Raw genomic sequence first — 21,377 nt, 5'->3', positions numbered from 1 at the left:
CAATAAATAAACTACTCCAGTAATCCAGACAGGAAATGACAAGGCCCAGTGATCCAAAGGAGTCAACTTTCTGGTGAAAAGGACGCAGTGGAGCTGGGAGAGACTGGGGAAATGCAATCAGTAAGATCCTAGATCCCAGACGATCAGAACTGCCCAAGACACGAGGCAGGACTCAGAGGAGCTGAGTTCAGTAAGGGACCTGCAGGAGGAAGCAGAGGAATGCCGTGACCCACAGGAAGCACGGAGTTCCACGGGTGCACACTGAGCTTTCTCAGACTGAAGATGGAGAGGAGACCCTGGGGAAGTAGCTTTCAGGAAGTGGTTAAGGAGGAAAGGGTGGAGAAGAAGTAGGCAGAGACACTGGGGAGACAGGATGAAAGGGGGTCTAGTAACAGAGAAAGAATGTAAAAGACAGATGCTGGAACCTTTGGAAACAGTTCCAGGGGGTGAGGGCAGAAGCCAAACATGATCACTGAGGGACGAGCAAGATGAGATAGGGAGAAATGGAAGAATACGACCATCGATGCTTCCCGAGTCACCGGGCAGAGACGCCAGAAGGTAGTGCTTCCACCCACAAAGTGTCCACAGCAGGCAGAGCCAAGGTGCCTCTTGTGCAAAGACGAAAACACAGTATTTCTTCAAGTACGCTGAGACTTGTGCTAGTGCTGAGTCGTTTTAACCGTATCCGACTCTTTGTGACCCTAGGGACCATAGCCTTCCAGGCTCCTCTGTCCAAGGGATTCTCCAGGCAAGAACACGAGTGGGTTGCCATTTCCTCCTCCAGGGGATCTTTCCGACCCAGGGATCAAACCCGCATCTCACTGGCAGGTTGAGATCGCTTGCACTGGCAGACGGGTTCTTTACCACTGAGCCACCTGGTGGAGACTTGTCAAGCAGAATTCTCCCTCAGCAGCTCTCATTCCCTTCCCACATTCCCGTCCCTCCTCTCGGTGTCCCCTCTGCTCCTCTCTCTTCCAAGCAGCAGCAGGCTCCCCCAAACCCCCAGCCCCCCAGATGGTCTAGGACCTCTCTTCCCCTTCTCAAGGGTGAGAGACGGCGGGATATTCCAATGATTAATATTCACATAGCAAAAGCTGAAAATAACACAGACGAACTTTTAACAAGAGCCAACATCTCCTGAGTACCTGGCATCGATACATGCCCACACTGGAGTGACATGTTTCCACGTGAGGAATAATCTCCTGCTGGAGCGCAAGGACCCTGCCCAGGGCACAGGAGAGCTAAACCCTGGGGGGCCTGGGAGACCAGCCTGCTGCCCTCCCCACAGTCCTGCTCCCAGCTTCAGGGCCCCCCTGTCCCAACTAAGAGTAACAGGCACAGCGGAGCCTGAAACTGAGGTGTCGAAAGCCACGGATCAGGTGCACGGGGAAGCTAACAACCTCAGCCACACAGATGTGCAAGAGGCTCACGTACCAGTGTCTCCTGAGGGCTCTAGGGACCAGAAGTCTTATTTCTCCACAGTTACATGCTCAGGGCAGGTCTGGGCTCATGAAAAAGAGCAGCTATCAGAACTGTTTTTATTTATCATCAGCTTGAGAAAAGGCGTGGACTTGGACTGTGTCTCCTTATCTGTGAATGCAGATAATCAGTATTCTAAAAGAGTGCCTAAGTCCATGTGTACAGTCCAAGTGTACTCGTTATCCAAAAAGAAAGCAATTTAAGATTCAGATAATCACCACTTTCTTTTTATGTAATCATCTAAGAAGTATCTGACATAGATGCTCGCAGGCCAGGGGAGCCGAGTACAGAAGGTACTGATCTGTCTGACCTCACAGCTGTCTGATCTCACAGACAGCTCCCTACTCACGAAAGCACTGCACCCGCCACGCCACCTGCCAGTAACGTGGGTGATGATGAAATCTGGGCAGATGAGCAGAAAGCACCTGCATTCAAAGAACTCCACACTTTTTACTTTAAGACTCAGCAAACTACAATGAAGGATCAGTGAACACATTTAAGAACTATTTTTTACAGTAATTTAACTTCAGAAATCTAAATATACCTTTGTTTCCTTTGTTTATTACAACTCTCCTAGAAGTTAAACATCTTCATCCAAAAGATCCTAAGGCTGGTAAAATTGCCTTTTCATTAAAAGATAAGCATAATATATTCGATGGATTAAGCTGTTCATGAAAAGGCATTTATTAAATCCTATAAAAAATCATGTTTTATGGCTGACCTAATATTTTAATCAGATAAAATGCTGACAAACACACATAACTTGAAAAGACCCTTCAAAAATATGTTGTACCACTTGTCTTAGAAGCATCTTTACCAAATTAAAATTTCAGACTCAGCCAACAACAGGATGACTCTGGTGGAGAGAAGTCCAGAATACATGACACATAGCGAGTTAAATGACACACTCTCGCCTCCAACACATCATACACACATACACGCAGGAACACAAACACCAAGGCAGCTACTTACTAGGAGGTTAGACAGTCTTTCAGTGCAGAATTTTCTTTCCGGCATTTTACTACCATAAGGACTCCAGAATCCTTGCAACACTTAGTGAAATCTGAAATAAAAAATTTGGAAGAGAGAAAATCATCTGTAATTACATCTCTATAAGTTTAAACAGCTCTAAAATCTTCGTTCATTTAACATCTATGGCCTAGACTGTGCTTGGCACACACACAGTGCATGTTCCACAGAAGGTGGCAGGTCTGAAAGGAGGGAGGGGACCCCTGAGGTGACGAAGGAGTTCGCTTCACGTGACACACGGAACGCGGAGACGAAGCAGGATTTCTAACCGGCTTCATTTTGCTGCTTTGCATCCACATCTCCGTGTCATACTGTGGTAATTCTCGCAGTATTTCAAACTCTTTCAGTATTACAATTGCTATGGTGACCTGTGATCAGGGATCTTTGATGTTACTGCTATAACTGCAGACACAAAGCAGGCGAGCTAGAATTAGAGATGGAGCCTGAAGATGGGATGGACTGCCTTGTCTGCTGATCACGCTTGACCAGGGAAGTCGCTTCTTAAGAATGAACAATGACTGTGGTGTCCTGAAATGGAGTCTATTCCTGGTGAAGATGCTATAACCTTGCTGAAATGACAATAGAGCGTTTAGAATATTACAGAAACTTAGTTGATAAAGCAGCAGCAGCAGGGTTTGAGAGGACTGACTCCAGTTTTGAAAATTCTCCACCAAATCAAATGCCACCAACTGGCACACTGTAGGCAGAAGAGAAATCGTTCCTAAAAGGAGGAGTCCTATGCAACAAACTTTATTATTGCTCTCTTATTCTAAGAAATCCACCTCAACCTTCAGCAACCCCACCCTGGTCAGTCAGCAGCCACCAATATCAAGGTAAGACCCTCTTCCTGCAAAACGATTACGACTCGCTCAAGGATCAGGGCTCAGAGGAGCGTTCGCATTTTTCAGCAATAAAGTATCCTTACTGAAAGCATGTACATTTTTTTTAGACGTAATGCTATTACACACTTCGGAGACTACAATGCAGTGTGGATATAACTTCTATATGCGCTAGGAAGCCAAAGACGGCATGTGACTTGCTCTACCGTGATACTGAGTGTTTTGCATTGGTCTGGAACCAAACCACAGCATCTCCAAGGTCTGTCTATAGAGAGGAAGCATGTACTCCATGGATGAACAAGGTCCCGCTGTACAGCACGGGGAACTATGGTCAATGTCCTGTGATAAACCATCATGGAAGAGAGTATTTTAAAAAGAACACACACATATACGTGTGTGCACGCTCAGTCACTTCAGTCATGTATGACTCTTTGCAACCCCATGGACTGTAGCCTGCCAGGCTCCTCTGTGCATGGGACTCTCTAGGCAATAATACTGGAGAGGGTCGCCATGCCCTCCTCCAGGGGATCTTCCTGACACAGGGATCAAACCCGCGTCTCCTGTGTCTCTTGCATTGCAGGCAGGTTCTTTGCCACTGAGCCACCAGGGAAACCCATAAACACACACAATGTATATATATATACACACACACACAAACACACATATATATACACCCATAAACTTATATAAAACGGAGTCACTTTGCTGAACAGCAGAAATTAACACAACATTGTAAATCAACTATACTCTCAATTTTTTAAAATGAAAGAGTATATTCCAGAAGAGAGAAGTAGGGAGAGTGAAGGGGGATGTATCGGACACAGCCCCTCCTGGGGTCCAGTCTCTGTGGCTACTGATGGCATCCTTCAACCCCGTTTCCTCCAGAGAACCTGCCATGGCCCTTTACTTTGATCCCAGGGCTCCCATCCCATTCCTGAGCCAACTCTGAGGTGACCCAGAACCCAAATGGCTTTCTATCACATTTCCATTCTGCTAGTTTGCCCCTCAAATCATACTGGCCCCCTCGGGGTCCTGCCTTCTCAGGGGCCCCAACCCAGAGAACCCTGGTGCTGGAGTCCAGCCACAGCGGCCCGCTGCTCTACCTGGCCTGCGCTGGGGCGGACCCACTTGCTCCTCAGCCCCTCCTTGGGACGGGCGTGGGGCACCCCTGCTCTAGCAGCGACTCTCCCCAGCTGTCTCAGTCCTTCCCCTCCCCGGGGGTCTCTAGGCCCAGCCTCGGCCTCCTCCCATCTGTAACCAGCCATGTCCATGTCAGACTTTAAAATACGACACCACCCTCACCAAGAAGCTTGTATCATCATTTAGTATAAAATTATCAGGATTCTCTTACCCTTCCAGCTACTACGGAATATGATTTATAATCATCTTAAAACAAGCAGGTAACCTCAGGAGTCCCCATGAAGACACATAACATGTAACGAAAGTGGCTTTAAACCACAAGCAAACTGAAAACGACTGACATCTGTAAATGCACAGAAAATTCGAGGGGCTGTGCTGGACCGAGAGGCCTCGGCCACAGCCGTCCGTCTGTCTGCAGCATCAGCGCAGTCTGCAGGCTGTGGGCAGGCAGAAACCACGCCTGCTGGTGCAGGAGGCCTGCTGGTGCAGGAGGGGCCTGACTCCAGACGGAGGGCACGTCTGGTCACAGCCACGGGGCAGGGATGCTCCAGTGCGGGTCACAGGCTCCGTGAACTGGCTGTTCACCAGTCTCAGGATGCTACCGTTTGCTCTGAGTCCTGAACTGAATCAGGCATCTTTTACACTCAACACACACTCTTGTGATCCCTGTGCCGATGAGCTGTGCATGTGGCCAAATCAGAGCAAAGGGGACTTCCTGTGTCCTCTGCGACGCAAAAAGGCAAAGCAGGGGCTTCCCTGGTGACTCAGTGGAAAAGAAACCGCCTGCCAGCGCAGGAGACACGACTTTGATGCTTGAGCCGGGAGGATCTCACATGCCGCGGAGCAATTAAGCCTTGTGCAATGCAACTGCTGTGAGCCCGTGCTCTAGAGCCTGCGGGCCACCTCTACTGAAGCCCGGGTGCCCCAGAGCCCGTGCTCCGCAACGAGAGAGGCCACGCAGTGAGGAGCCCACACACCCAACCAGACAGGAGCCCCCGCTCACCAGAGCTAGAGAAAAGCCTGCACGCAGCGAAGGCCCTGCACAGCCGAAAATAAACAAGTCAAACTATTGTTTTCTCAAAAAAGGGAAAAAACATTTCTCTTTTTCAAAAAGGCAAAGCAAATGCAGGATTAGTTCATTCTCATCGGAGGTCCTGAAGGGAGCAAGCCCACTGAAACGTCCACTAGCCTGCACTCTCGAAGTCATTAGCATCCTAACACGTTAACTGCTCTCCACACCGCCTCATGGGAAGACTTGCCTTTCCAGAGGCAAGGGCTACAATCCTAAGTGTGAATGAAAGCATGAGCTACCCTCAAAGGAAGCGTGGACACAAAGTTAATCCAGAGGTGACGCATGGTGGTGACGGGCCGGGGGCTGGCTCCTCGCAGCCCCACTGTCATTCAGAGGCCTGGACTGGCTCCCTCGGAAGATGGCGTCCACAGAAAGCTCGTGAGCATCAGGGACCTCCCCTCGTAAGCACGTGTGAGCTGACCAAACCCCAGGCCCTTTCCAGAAAACACCAACGCAAGGGCTCCTACCAACAGTACACTTTCTGAATTCAATACTCAGTACTCTGACACGTGACTAATTCACAAGCGAATGCTCAGGCACTGACTTACGTTAAGCTCTGTTTTCCCCAACTTGACTAAAAATGTCCTCAAGTAGGGAAGTGGCTCCAGACAGCACGTGTGGGTTCTGATGGGCATGAAGGCACAGTCTCTGCATCTTCACACTTGTCCAGATCTCTTCAGGAGTAACTGTGACTGGCCCGAAGCCTCAAGCTGTCTGTAAGGTTTCTGTCACTTGTTTAGCAACAAGATTTTAATGAGGATCCTTCTTTCAAACCACATTAGCAAACATTCATATAATGGTGATGTCGCCAGCTGCTTTCTGCAATGGTATTCTGAAACAAGCCCAATTTAAATCACTTCTGTCTCTCAATATTAAGTGTTAAAAAGTTTGTACACCTGTAAATAAATATTCACCTTTAACCACTACGAAAATGAACTGTCATTCACTAACATATACCTTAATGTAATGCAAATAAATATCAGTACAGAGTGAGAGTAGAGAGATGATTAAAAGTTATCGCAAACTTTAAAGAAGTTTGGGCTTAAAGACAGCATTCAAGACTTTTTTTCTTTAAAATATCAAGAACATGAAATTCTTTCTTTTGTAAACCCTCCTTTCTCTGAAAGAAACCACTGAATATCATATAAAATAAACTATTGGTAAACATATTCTGTGAGCATGATAAAATTTTCACCAAGTGAAGCTAGGGAAAACAGAGATAAAGTCTTCTCCCAACTGTAGTCTAAGATAATGGGCAAAATAATCATACTGTATTTAAGTACAAGAATACATAATTTCCAGTTTATATAAGAAAAAACTTAGGGAAACTCCATATGAAAGCAGTAAGAGAAATGGTTTGGAACTCATTGCTTTTCACTCATTGAATTTATGAACTTTGGAATATATGTTAATATTTAAATAACCGCCATAATTAGGTTTCCTGATTAAGCCGAAGATGAGCAACAAAGTGTGCATGGGAGCAGAAGAGTGACCCACGCTTCATCAGTTTCAAGCAACATGCAATTTTGCAGACACAGTCATCCAGGTAGGACTATAGCATTCAATGCGAGATAACAATTTAAAAACATACCAGATTAAAAGAAGCAATTCCAGCGTTTCACGTTTCTGACTAGAACCACTCCTTTTACAATTCCAACAATTTCTGTTTTCTAAACCTGGAGAATCCCGTGGACAGAGGAGCCTGGTGGCTGCAGTCCATGGGGTCGCTAAGAGTCGGGCACGACTGAGCGACTTCACTTTCACTTTTCACTTTCATGCACTGGAGAAGGAAATGGCAACCCACTCCAGTGTTCTTGCCTGGAGAATCCCAGGGACGGGGGAGCCTGCTGGGCTGCCGTCTATGGGGTCACACAGGGTCGGACACGACTGAAGCGACTTATCAGCAGCAGCAGCAAACAATCCTGAGCTTATGAATTTTTACACAACTATCTTTAGAAATAGCACTTATTTCTAACTTTCTAGTACTTTTATTTCCTCAATCAGTGAAGTACTTAATAAAGTACCTATTTTGTTTCCAGCATTATAAAAAGCAGAGCTCTATTTAGGTACCAATGTAATTTAGAATTTTTAACATGTTAAGTTCTGTGTAATAGTTCTGTGACTAAACCACCATCTTGATGGTCTCGCTTTTAAATCTGGAACTTCAATTTAATCGGAAAGAAAGACATTTAGGAGGTCTTGCTTACTGAAGAAATGTAGCAAGCAGATTTTTAAATCACCCTCAATTCAAAACATTTCATCAACTGCACAACAGGAAACCTTAAGCATAAAACTGCTTCCTTATAGAAAATTAGATAAAAATAAAAACAGAAATGTACTTGAAACGATGGATAAATGATCTGCCGGCAAACATTCTGACAACACCAAAATTTCAGAGACAATTTTTTGAGAGATCCATAAAATTAATCACTCAGTGGAAAACATAACACGCAGAAGCCACCTCATCTTTCACGAGCATCAGTCACCGAAACAGTGACTTCTTAAGGCACTCACGCCTTCGAAACGTTTCCGTTTCCAAAGGTGAGTCAAAAGCAGTGCAGACGGGGAAATCACCAAAGCATGCCATCACGCCAACGTTTAGGAGAGGACCCAGCTGAGAACACTTCATGGATCTGTCCCTTTTCTAGCTTTTACTTTATGTTGGCGTATAGCTGACGAATAGCGTTGTGTTAGCCTCAGGTGTGCAGCAGCCAGTCATCCGTACACGCATACCCGCTCTCTTCCGGATTCTGATGCCGGGGGCCAGCGTGAGGAACTCCGCCCACGGCAAAGGTCATGGGGAAGGAGGCTTGGCAAACGCAAAGGCGTGATCAAGCCTCAGGAAACCCCCTGTTCCCGAGCATCTGCCCCCAAAATCAGAGTCTATCTACTTTACTGTTTCGTCTCTCGCCTACACCTCTGACTTTACGGGGGGCTGTTCCCCACCGGTTCTCTCGGAAAAGGAGTAAACGCGCAGCTCCAAGTCAATAAAAATTCCTGGGCGTGACAAGAGTGTTCCAACTTATGAACTCCTCTGAAGGTTCTCTAGCCCACCTGTAAAGGTTCCTCCAGCCACATGTGATTGTTTACAGCCTCCCAACCTGAGAGGCACGAGATGTTTTAGGCTTACTAAAGGCAAATTCTTTTGGGAAATTGTCAGTATAGTGGGTTAGTTAGGAATTATATTGGTGAAGGGTTTTTCATTTGTTGTGCCAATAATTGCTGCTAATTCCCTGCCCTGGGTGGCACAAGGGTGTCTCAGGTCAAACCTCTCTGCTGACAGACTAGCTTGTGTGACAGGATTATCCATCCTCCTGCCACTACCAACATGATTGTTTACTACCTCTCAACCATAAACAGCACAGAGAGTTTGGAGTATTTTGAGACTCTTAATTAGCACAGGGCTTTTCTCATTGTTGAGTCAATGATTGCCGCCAGGCCTCCATATCCTTAGGCACCGGGGAATATATTAATCAATGTATTTGGAATATAGAAAAGGAAATACAGTAGTTTTTAAGGTTAGCAATACTAGACTTCTTGAATTAATGAATTTCCTCTTTTGTAATAGATCACTGTACTTTGTTATAAATCACTGTGTCCTTGCTATGTAAAAATGTAACTTTATCACTATCTTAAGACTAAACAGATCTTAAGGGGAACATTGGTGAAAGGATTTTCATTTGTCGGGCTGATGTTTGCTGCTAAATCTCCATATTCCCTGCCCTTATAATGAATATAACTAGCATATAGGAGAAATAAGTATTAACCTTTAAGCATATAGGAGAAATAAGTATTAACCTTTAAGATTAATCATGTTACCCTTGGGTTAAATAAATTCCTTTCTTGATTGTAACTCACTACACCCTCACCCTATAGGAATGCAACTTTATTTGGAGGGTGGTGCCTGGTTTAAGAAAAAACACCCTTGGAAAAAATAAGTTTTTTGGTTATCAGAAAGAAAGAGTCATAAAATGTCAGCAGGCCCCATGGCCAGAAGTTGATGTAAAACCCCTAAGATCTTTTTTTTTTATGTAAAGCACCTGATTTTGATAAAGGTCAGGACTGCTGACCCCCACGTGACTCTGTATTCATCCCTATGTGTAACAAAAGGTATATAAGCAAACCCCCAAATAAACAAATCGGGATCAGTTTCCGGAAAGACTGATTCCCCCATGTAGTTCTTTCTTGCTCCCCCTTTTTCTGGCTGAATTCCCATCTGGAGCGTGGGTGCTCGCCATGTCTACTTACTTGTCCCGGCTTTCAGGCCCACAAGAGAAGGAGCCCAAGGAGGGGCACCTTCCAATATTCAAGTGGTGCCAGTGGCCCAACGTAGATGGTGCAAATTTCTTGTCTTGGAATTTTATTGGTATCCCACGTAAACCAAGTTATTCAGCCTCTTTTTCTCTCCTTCTATTTTCTGGCCAAATTCCCATCTGGTGCATGGGTACCCACCAAGCCTGCTAATTTTGCCTGGGCTTCTAAGATAGGACTGGGGGGGCCTCAGTGCCTCCCCTCCTTCAGGAGAACGGGAAGACGCCTGCGGCCTGCGTAGGTGGTGATTGGTATTCCATGCAAACCAAGTTATTCAGCCTCTTTCTCTCTGCTAATTTTCTAATCCCTCTCTATCTGTAATTAAATAAGTTATTTCCAAGGACGCCGACTCCGTCCCCACCTTCAAATCACCCTGGATCCACTAGGGCTGGGCCCCGGCATTCTTCTCCCACAAACGTCATTACAGAGTACTGAGAAGAGTTCCCCGTGCTACACAGTAAGCAGGTCCTTTCTAATTATCTATCTTATATACAGTAGTATGTACATGTTAATCTTATATCATTTATTTCTTAAATTATCAGAGTAGAATGAAAATGAAGAAGTCACTTACATTCCTGCCTCATAATCGTAACAACAGCGATAGCGAACACTTCTGTTTACTGTGTTCCTGGCACTAGCCAATGAGTTAGCACAGGCTGTCACAGGTCTTAACTGATTAAAGTTTTGTTTTCACGTATTCTTTCAGTACTTATACACAGGCTCATAAAAATGGCACTTGGGGACGGGCGTGTGCCAGCGACGACCGCAGGCGGCGTTCCACGTCGGGCTCCTCCTGAGGCAGTGGAAGCCCTCAGAAGGGCTCCGCACAGCGGAACGGCACGATCAGACTTTCTTCTGCAGAGAACTACAAGAGCTGGAAGCAGGCAGAGGTGGGGATAACAGGGAAACAGGAGAACTGAGAACTGAGCACCGGACTCAGACTGAGAGACAGCAAGGGGGCAAGAAGCAGGCAGCGGCTCTGCAGAGGCGTGGACAGCTACCAGGGAGCCGTGACGGACAGGGGGACACCATCAAGCCACAGGATGACAGACGGGGAGTCCAGGATGACGCTGACACCTCCACTGGGCTCAGCCGGCGCGGTCTGATGTCTCAGACACACAAGGAAAGGAACGCACATGACGGGGGAAAAGATCAGTGCGTGTTTCAGACACATCCAGCTGGGAGGAGGCGTGAAACACCCAAGTGGGCTGTCCAGAAAACCCTCAGCTCTACGGGGCTGAGGCATGTCGAAGACACTGGTGTGGCAGCAGTCACTTATGAAAAGTAAGGAAAAATAAAGAGGGCCCAGGTAACCACTGGGCCAATATTTAAGGGTCAGTGGAAACAGGGGAGCCTGAAAGGTGGGAGGACCTTGGGGCCCCACAGAAGGTAAGGGGACCAAGAGGCTGACCCTCTGAGTAGAGACCAGGGTCCACTGGACCCAATTTTAATTTCTGAGTTTCTTAGAGTAGTTCTAACTATTTTAAAGATATTTTGATTTTCATTTTTTCTGAGGCCTTCCAAAAAAACAAAGAAAACAGATACTTTGTAATGTAATAAAACTCATTTCTATCTTGCAATTATCATATAGACTCACTAGAACTTTGAGTAAAGATAAGACACAAGATAGACTCAATGATCTTTTTCCTACTAGGACTTCTTTCATCATGACTCATCAATTATTTTCAACTGACTAAAATAAGAAAACACAATGATGGAATCAGCTAGAAAGAAAGTGAAATCGCTCAGTCGTGTCCGACTCTTTGCAACCCCATGGACTGTAGCCCACCAGGCTCCTCCATCCATGGATTCTCTAGGCAAGAGTACCGGAGTGGGTTGCCATTTCCTTCTCCAGGAGATCTTCCCAATCCAGGGATCGAACGCGGGTCTCCCACATTCCAGGCAGACGCTTTAACCTCTGCGCCACGAGGGAAGCCGGGAAGCAGCTAGAAGAGCAATGCAACAGTGAAATAACCACCATTTTATCAGTTTTCTTACTGGATCATCTGGCATTTTACATCCTCATTTATCAATATAAAAAAGGAGTCTTTTTGATGTTTGCTTTCCTTGAACACAGATAAGATCAGAGATTTTTTTTTTCACTTCCTGATTATGTTAGGTAGAATAATAGACCCCACAGATTTCCAAATCCTCCTCCCAGAACCCAATGAATGTGTCAGGTTATATGGCAAAGGGGAATTACAGTTACTAATCAGCTACAACCAAATAAGGAGATTATCCTGGATTATCCTGCGGGGTCCAAAGGAATCACCAGGGTCCCGAGAAAGGGAGAAGGGAGGCACAGATGAAGAGAGAGATGGGATGATGGGAGTGGGGACAGAGAGATGTCACCCTGGCGGCTTGAACAATGGAAAGAGGACACCAGACAAAAACAAAATAATAGGGTGCTTTATAACAGGATATCTGTATCCCCACAAAATCTGTGTGTTGAAACCCTACTGCCCCCACCCCCACCACTAACCCATCACGTGATGATATTAGGAGGTGGGGACCTGGGAGGAATTCAGTTCAATTCAGCTGCTCAGTCGTGTCCAACTCTTTGCGACCCCATGAACGGCAGCACGCCAGGCCTCCCTGTCCATCACCATCCCCCGGAGTTCACTCAGATTCACATCCATCGAGTCAGTGATGCCATCCAACCATCTCATTCTCTGTCGTTCCCTTTTCTTCCTGCCCCCAATCCCTCCCAGCATCAGAGTCTTTTCCAATGAGTCAACTCTTCGCATGAGGAGGCCAAAGTACTGGAGTTTCAGCTTTAGCATCATTCCTTCCAAAGAAATCCCAGGGTTGATCTCCTTCAGAATGGACTGGTTGGAACTCCTAGCAGTCCAAGGGACTCTCAAGAGTCTTCTCCAACACCACAGTTCAAAAGCATCAATTCTTTGGTGCTCAGTCTTCTTCACAGTCCAACTCTCACATCCATACATGACCACTGGAAAAACCATAGCCTTGACTAGACAGACCTTAGTCAGCAAAGTAATGTCTCTGCGTTTGAATATACTATCTAGGTTGGTCATAACTTTTCTTCCAAGGAGTAAGCGTCTTTTAATTTCATAGCTGCAATCACCATCTGCAGTGATTTTGGAGCCCAAAAAAATAAAGTCTGACACTGTTTCCACTGTTTCCCCATCTATTTCCCATGAAGTGATGGGACCAGATGCCATGATCTTCATTTTCTCAATGTTGAGCTTTAAGCCAACTTCTTTGCTCTCCTCTTTCACTTTCATCAAGAGGCTTTCTAGTTCCTCTTCACTTTCTGCCATAAGGGTGATGTCATCTGCATATCTGAGGTTATTGATATTTCTCCTGGCAGTCTTGATTCCAGCTTGTGTTTCTTCCAGCTCAGCACTTCTCGTGATGTACTCTGCACATACGTTAAATAAGCAGGGTGACAATATACAGCCTTGATGCACTCCTTTTCCTATTTGGAACCAGTCTGTTGTTCCATGTCCAGTTCTAACTGTTGCTTCCTGACCTGCATACAGATTTCTCAAGAGACAGGTCAGGTGGTCTGGTATTCCCATCTCTTTCAGAATTTTCCACAGTTTATTGTGATCCACACAGTCAAAGGCTTTGGCATAGTCAATAAAGCAGAAATAGATGTTTTTCTGGAACTCTCTTGCTTTTTCCATGATCCAGCAGATGTTGGCAATTTGATCTCTGGTTCCTCTTTACTAAAACCTTTACTAAAACCAGCTTGAACATCAGGGAGTTCATGGTTCACGTATTGCTGAAGCCTGGCTTGGAGAATTTTGAGCATTACTTTATTAGCATGTGAGATGAGTACAACCGTGTGGTAGTTTGAGCATTCTTTGGCATTGCCTTTCTTTAAGGGAATGGCAAGCCACTTCAGTATTCTTGCCTTGAGAACCCCATGAACAATATGAAAAGGCAAAATAATAGGATACCAAAAGAGGAACTCCCCAGGTCATTAAATGCCCAATATGCTACTGGAGATCAGTGGAGAAATAACTCCAGAAAGAATGAAGGGATGGAGCCAAAGCAAAAACAATACCCAGTTGTGGATGTGACTGGTGATAGAAGCAAGATCCGATGCTGTAAAGAGCAATATTGCATAGGAACCTGGAATGTCAGGTCCATGAATCAAGGCAAATTGGAAGTGGTCAAACAAGAGATGGCAAGGGTGAACATTGATATTCTAGGAATCAGCGAACTAAAATGGACTGGAATGGGTGAATTTAACTCAGATGACCATTATATCTACTACTGCGGGCAGGAATCCCTCAGAAGAAATGGAGTAGCCATCATGGTCAACAAGAGAGTCTGAAATGCAGTACTTGGGAGGAATTAGGATGAGATAAGGTCAGGAGGGTGGATCCTCATAAATGGAGCAACACCTTAGTAAGAGTCAGGAGAGAGTGGCGTGCTCTCTGCTCCCCGCCAGTGAGGTCTGCAGCCCAGAAGAGGAGCCAACCAAGCTAGCACCCTGAGCGAGGACTTCCAGCATCTAAACCTGTGAGAATGAAGTTTTGTTGTTTATGAATCATCAGTTTATGTTATTTTTGTTAAGCAGCTCATGCTAAGATAGGTTTCTAGAAACTGAAAAAGGCAAAGAAATGGACTCTCTCGTTGAGCTTCCAGAAGGGAATGCAGCTCTGCCAAGATGTAGATATTAACCCAGAAAGACCTGTGTCACACCTCTGAGTTAGACTGTAATGTCACACATCTGCGTTGATTTATGGTACTAAATGTGTGTGACTAAGTTTGTGACAGCCGCCATAATGAACTAACCGCACAGACTGTAGCAGAAGAAGGAAAGCTGACAAAAAGATGGTTCTCATTTGTCAGATGAATCAGAAAGTGCGTGCTAAGGCCTCGGGTTCTGCCCACAATGACAGAATCATCTACTGTGAACACAACCACCAACTAGTGCCTTCAGATGACAGTGTCCCAGATGAACTTCCCGAAAATCAGGAACTGATGAGTAAATAACAAGCTCTGCAGGACAAAAAGGAAACAAGGCCTCCTCATCCCATCAGTCACCTGACAAGAGGCACCTGGTGTCCTGTAACAGGAACCGGCACATCCCACATGGTGGGGACCCACGGTGGCGTTCTCCCAGCTTCTATGCTGATGTGTATGTGACCCAAATACTTACGCCTGGCATATAAGCAAAGATGATCACAAGGAAATAGCATTTATGGCCTGGGATGTATAAGTCAAAAAACTAAAATTCTTAAAAATTAAAGAGCAAAAAAGATGACTGTCTTCTCTTAAAGAAAAATTAGTAGCCAGAGATGTTTACAAAAGCACTGTATTTTTATGAAAGCAAGCACAAGAAGAACCAGGGCTTCTGGTGCGGAGGGCCAACTGGAGGTGTGTTGGAACCTGGTGCAGTACTGACAAGACAGGTGTGTTCAGGTTCACAACAAACACTTAGCTTCATTCAGGCAGCACCGACCATTTCAAGTATAAAACTTTCATAACAGGGAAATACAGAATAAAAACTGGTTCAGCTATATTTGATTATTATCAAAATTTTAAGGTCAGTCTTCCTTCGTTCCTTCAAAAATGTTTTGAACACGATTTTTAAATAGAAGAATTAATAAAAGGTATCCACAGATGACCACCTTTTCTAGGACAGTATGGACTAAAGAAGGCATGGTCATGACTGTCAAATGCTAAGATGAGGGGAGAAAGTCACCTGTTGGTTTTTAGGTTAAGACTGGGTGACATTCTGCTGTCTAGGAAAATCTTTCATTCACGTGAGGTCAGGGAGAGGATTAGAACAAACAAAAATCCCTGCTCCTTATCACAGATGAATTAAACATACCTTTTATTTCCAGGACACTTGTTTCTTTAATCAAGCATTCATTAAATACAAAATACGGTTCCTAATTTCAATGTACTTATACACAAGAAGTAATTCAATAATACCAAACAGTTATCTTCATTTGGTCAGCTTGGGTTTGTAGCCCTCTAAACCCTACACACAAAGCTACTAAGCAAGGTCTGAAATGCATCTAGTCTGAATCTCCCTGTCAGTTCAGTTCAGTCGCTCAGTCGTATCCGACTCTTTGCGACCCCATGAATCGCAGCACACCAGGCCTCCCTGTTCATCAGCATCTCCCAGAGTGCATTCAGACTCACGTCCATCGAGTCAGTGATGCCATCCAGCCATCTCATCCTCTGTCGTCCCCTTCTCCTCCTGCCCCCAATCTCTCCCAGCATCAGAGTCTTTTCCAGTGAGTCAACTCTTCGCATGAGGTGGCCAAAGTACTGGAGTTTCAGCTGCAGCATCATTCCCTCCAAAGAAATCCCAGGGTTGATCTCCTTCAGAATGGACTGGTTGGATCTCCTTGCAGTCCAAGGGACTCTCAAGAGTCTTCTCCAACACCACAGTTCAAAAGCAGCAATTCTTCGGCGCTCAGCCTTCTTCACAGTCCAACTCTCACATCCATACATGACCACTGGAAAAACCATAGCCTTGACTAGACGGACCTTAGTCGGCAAAGTAATGTCTCTGCTTTTGAATATGCTATCTAGGTTGGTCATAACTTTTCTTCCAAGGAGTAAGCGTCTTTTAATGTCATGGCTGCAATCACCATCTGCAGTGATTTTGGAGCCCCCCAAAATAAAGTCTGACACTGTTTCCACTGTTTCCCCATCTATTTGTCATGAGGTGATGGGACCGGATGCCATGATCTTCGTTTTCTGAATGCTGAGCTTTAAGCCACTTTTTCGCTCTCCTGTACTGTGAGTATTAAACGCACACTGGAGGGATTCCCCTGGGGGTACAAGGGTTAAGCTGGTTTGGGGAGCAAAGATGCCACATGCCCTGTGGCCAGAACCAAAACACAGAAGCAATATTGTAACAAATTCAACAGACACTTGAAAAACATCTTAAAAAAAAAAAACAAAACACTGAATTGTGGGAGCTTAGGAGGAAAAATAAGCAGGGTAACAATATACAGCCTTGATGTACTGCTTTTCCTATTTGAAACCAGTCTGTTGTTCCATGTCCAGTTCTAACTGTTGCTTCCTGACCTGCATATAGGTTTCTCAAGAGGCAGGTCAGGTATTCCCATCTCTTTCAAAATTTTCCACAGTTTATTGTGATCCACACAGTCAAAGGCTTTGTTTAGCATAGTCAATAAGGCAGAAATAGACGTTTTTCTGGAACTCTCTTGCTTTTTCCATGATCCAGCGGATGTTGGCAATTTGATCTCTGGTTCCTCTGCCTTTTCTAAAACCAGCTTGAACATCAGGGAGTTCATGGTTCATGTATTGCTAAAGCCTGGCTTGGAGAATTTTGAGCATTACTTTACTAGCATGTGAGATGAGTGCAATTGTGAGGTAGTCTGAGCATTCTTTGGAGTTGCCCTTTGGGATTGGAATGAAAACTGACCTTCTCCAGTCCTGTGGCCACTGCTGAGTTTTCCAAATTTGCTGGCATACTGAGTGCAGCACTTTCACAGCATCATCTTTCAGGATTTGAAATAGCTCAACTAAACTTCACCAGCTTTGTTTGTGGTGATGCTTTCTAAGGCCCACTTGACTCCACATTCCAGGATGTCTGGCTCTAGGTGAGTGATCACACCATCGTGATTATCTGGGTCGTGAAGATCTTTTTTGTACAGTTCTTCTGTGTATTCTTGCCACCTCTTCTTAATATTTTCTACTTCTGTTAGGTCCAGACCATTTCTGTCCTTTATCGAGCCCATCTTTGCATGAAATGTTCCCTTGTATCTCTAATTTTCTTGAAGAGATATCTAGTCCTTCCCATTCTGTTGTTTTCCTCTATTTCCTTGTACTGATCCCTGAGGAAGGCTTTCTTATCTCTCCTTGCTATTCTTTGGAACTCTGCATTCAGATGCTTATATCTTTCCTTTTCTCCTTTGCTTTTCGCTTCTCTTCTTTTCACAGCTATTTGAAAGGCCTCTTCAGACAGCCATTTTGCTTTCTTTTCCATGGGGATGGTCTTGATCTCTGTCTCCTGTACAATGTCACAAACCTCCATCCATGGAAGAAGCACAAGCTGGAATCAAGATTGCTAGGAGAAATATCAATAACCTCAGATATGCAGATAACACCACCCTTATGGCAGAAGTGAAGAGGAACTAAAAAGCCTCTTGATGAAAGTGAAAGAGGAGAGTGAAAAAGTTGGCTGAAAGCTCAACATTCAGAAAACGAAGATCATGGCATCTGGTCCCATCACTTCATGGGAAATAGATGGGGAAACAGTAGAAACAGTGTCAGACTTTATTTTGGGGGGCTCCAAAATCACTGCAGATGGTGACTGCAACTATGACATTAAAAGACGCTTACTCCTTGGAAGGAAAGTTATGACCAACCTAGATAGCATATTCAAAAGCAGAGACACTACTTTGCCAACAAAGGCCTGTCCAGTCAAGGCTATGGTTTTCCAGTGGTCATGTATGGATGTGAGAGTTGGACTGTGAAGAAAGCTGAGCGCCAAAGAATTGATGCTTTTGAACTGTGGTGCTGGAGATGACTCTTGAGAGTCCCTTGGACTGAAAGGAGGTCCAACCAGTCCATCCTAAAGGAGATCAGTCCTGGGTGTTCATTGGAAGGACTGATGCTGAAGCTGAAACTCCAACACTTGGCCATCTAATGTGAAGAGCTGACTCACTGGAAAAGACCCTGATGCTGGGAGGGACTGGGGGCAGGAGGAGAAGGGTATGACAGAGGATGAGATGGCTGGATGGCATCACCGACTTGATGCACATGAGTTTGGGTAAATTCCGGGAATTGGTGATGGACAGGGAGGCCTGGCTTGCTGCAGTTCATGGGGTCGCAAAGAGTCGGACATGGCTGGGCGACTGAACTGAACTTAACTGAGGATGAAAAATGTAACTATCTTGTTCACAGTTTTTACATAATTGTATGCTAATGAGATAGATGTGCTGTGCTGTGCTTGTGGCTCAGTCATGTCTGACTCTGTGACCCCATGGACTGTAGCCTGCCAGGCTTCTCTGTCCACGGGGATTCTCTAGGAAAGAATACTGGAGTCGGTTGCCACACCCTCCTCCAGGGGACGTTCCCAGCCCAGGGACTGAACCCAGGTTTCCCACATTGCAGGCAGATTCTTTACTGTCTGAGCCACAAGGGAAGCCCTAATAAGATAGATACTATTTAATACATAAATAAATGTAACATTAAAATTAAGCTTACCTTTCAAAACTAATGTCACATTAAAAAATACGTGGCTACTACATTTTAAGGAGAAGGAAAAGGCTACCCACTCCAGTATTCTGGCCTGGAGAATTCCATGGGCTGTATAGTCCATGGGGTCGCAAAGAGGTGGACACGACTAAGCGAGTTTTACTTTACTATACTTTAAAATTATAAATATAGTTCATGCTATTTTCTCTGGTCCAGTGAGACTTTCTGCAGCGATAGAGATGTTCTCTGCACTTTCCGACAGTGCCACCAGGAGCCATGAAGGACGACCGAGCACGCGAAATGTGGCTGGATGCCACTGAGGAGCTGAACGTGTCTTTGGAATTAATTAAGGTGAAGAGTGACGTGTGTGCAGTGGCTGCCACAGTGGAAGAGGCGGCCCTGAGTGTGTTTCGTTCCCTGCACTTCAGGTCAGATGTAGACAGGAGGCTGGTGGTGAGAGCCTCAGATGGCTCATCTCCATGTACTGGAATGAAGCTCAATGGGCACAAACTGGGATTCTGACGAGAGCCCTTAGCATGTAGCTCTTAGAACAGAGATGATTTCTAACAAAGGCTAACTAACAATACATTAACTGATCAGCAGGATCTATACCATTAGAATAAACTATCTTATTTCAGGTGGAGTTTTTGTTTTTCCATTTTCCTATGTGATTTCATAATTTTTTCTTGCAAGGTATTTAAAGATGTTAATAATAACAGCAACAAAATCAAATTAACAATGGCCACTGACATATACTGGGTATTTACTAGGTACCAGACATGATGAGCACTTCATTAGCTCACTTGAATTTTACAAAAACCTAACAGATAAGCACTATCATCATCTTCACTTGCCAGACAAGGACACCGAGCTTTCAGTAGGTGACATCATGCATTTCCAAGATGGACAGTGTGGCAAGGACTAGCCTGGAACCAGGCCTTTAGTTCCTGAAAAAATCCATAACTCCTATGGAATCCCACTGACTCTTCTTCACAGTGAGAACAAAGGAGACTCCTCCACACTGGGCAAAAGACCTCATGGTCACAGCAGAGCCGTGAGCCCCGCCCGTCACCACACACAGGGTCACCACTGGGCCCAGGAAGCTGGTGGGACAGCTCAGTCCTTCCGGTCCCCACTTCCGGGGGAAGAAAAGCTACAGCTTAGAGCTCTGATGCTCTGCTCCTGAGCAATCGTCTACAATAAAATGATGCCAGATACCTTGCCCTCTGGCTCCATACCTCCTTTTCCAGAATGCCTATAAAATATATTTAAATCTTTAAAATACAGATTTTACACATTACAAAGTGGCTTTTCCAAGCAGTTTACAAGAAACTGCTAAGTTCTGTACCTGGGGTTCTAAGAGCCTTCAGAATAGGAAAGGGAGACGTCAGCATAGCCGAGCTGTGGCTAAGGAGAGCACCAACTCACCCCATCTCCCAAATGAGACGCACACGAGAGAGGCCATCAGCCTCCCCAAGCAGGAGAATCCGTGAGTATCACTAGCAGTGACAGAGGGGGAGGACTTAGACAGTGACAAAGCCAGAGAAACGCTACGTGAGTCAATGTGGTTCACGCCGCACATGTCGGCTACATGCTCCCCCCTTGGCCCCCACCCCCCGCCCCAGCCTCTAAAGTTAAAAGATCTGTTCATGAACGCATGCCCCTCAGAGCACCCAACAGAGGCACCGTGTTTCTGAGCATCCCCTGATAAGAAGCAGGGTCAGCACTGCAAGCAACACAGGCAGCAAGCCAGCCTGCTGCTCCTTCCCTTCCGTGCAGGTGGCTTCAGTCTGTTCTGTGGGCCAGCGGTGACCACTCACCGCCACTCACGAGGGGCCAGGAAAGGGCCTTGCTCTCACCTCCTCGCGTGGAAACGGCCAGAGAAGGAAGGACTTAGACGCCGCTAACCCAAACCCTAGACCCTTCCCCAATTCAGAGAGGCCCAGTTCACCTCACTGTGCAAACCCTGTGGGAGCAGAACGAGGGAGCCAGCTCCGCTGCGGGGGAGGGGCTGTGCGTGCATCTGGGCGTGTGCGCGCCTGTGCGCTGAGGGGCCGGCGGGGGGTTGAGACTGGAAGACACCAGAGTTCAGGGTCCTGCCAGCCCCCATCGAACTCCGCTGGCAGTAACAGCCCTGCTGCGCCTCCTCCTGGTGAGAACCAGCATGAACATGGCTCCCTCCTCGCCGGATGCGGTTTCCAGGCTGTGGACAAAACCTGCTCACCCTCTTTCTAATCGACTGGTCTGTCAACTTTTCTTACGTATCGGACACCTTGCTTTGCTCCAAAAGAGGAGTTGACACAGTTTGGCATTTCCTTTCAAGAGACAGCATTCAAAAA

General features: G+C 45.7%; 1 protein-coding gene across 1 annotated transcript in view; it reads right to left on the bottom strand.

Annotated features, from left to right (window-relative positions):
- CMC1 (C-X9-C motif containing 1) overlaps positions 1–21,377 on the bottom strand; it is an 82,304-nt gene that overhangs the window by 862 nt on the left and 60,065 nt on the right. The window contains exon 3 of the mRNA XM_018067031.1: positions 2,452–2,542. Within this exon, the coding sequence (XP_017922520.1) occupies positions 2,452–2,542 (91 nt within the window). The remainder of the gene's footprint in view (positions 1–2,451; positions 2,543–21,377) is intronic.

The sequence above is a fragment of the Capra hircus genome, chromosome 22 (assembly GCF_001704415.2).
Source record: "Capra hircus breed San Clemente chromosome 22, ASM170441v1, whole genome shotgun sequence".
In the NCBI taxonomy this organism is placed as follows: domain Eukaryota; kingdom Metazoa; phylum Chordata; class Mammalia; order Artiodactyla; family Bovidae; genus Capra; species Capra hircus.
The sequence above is the reverse complement of the archived record's forward strand: the minus strand, read 5'-3'. Positions and strand labels throughout refer to the sequence as shown.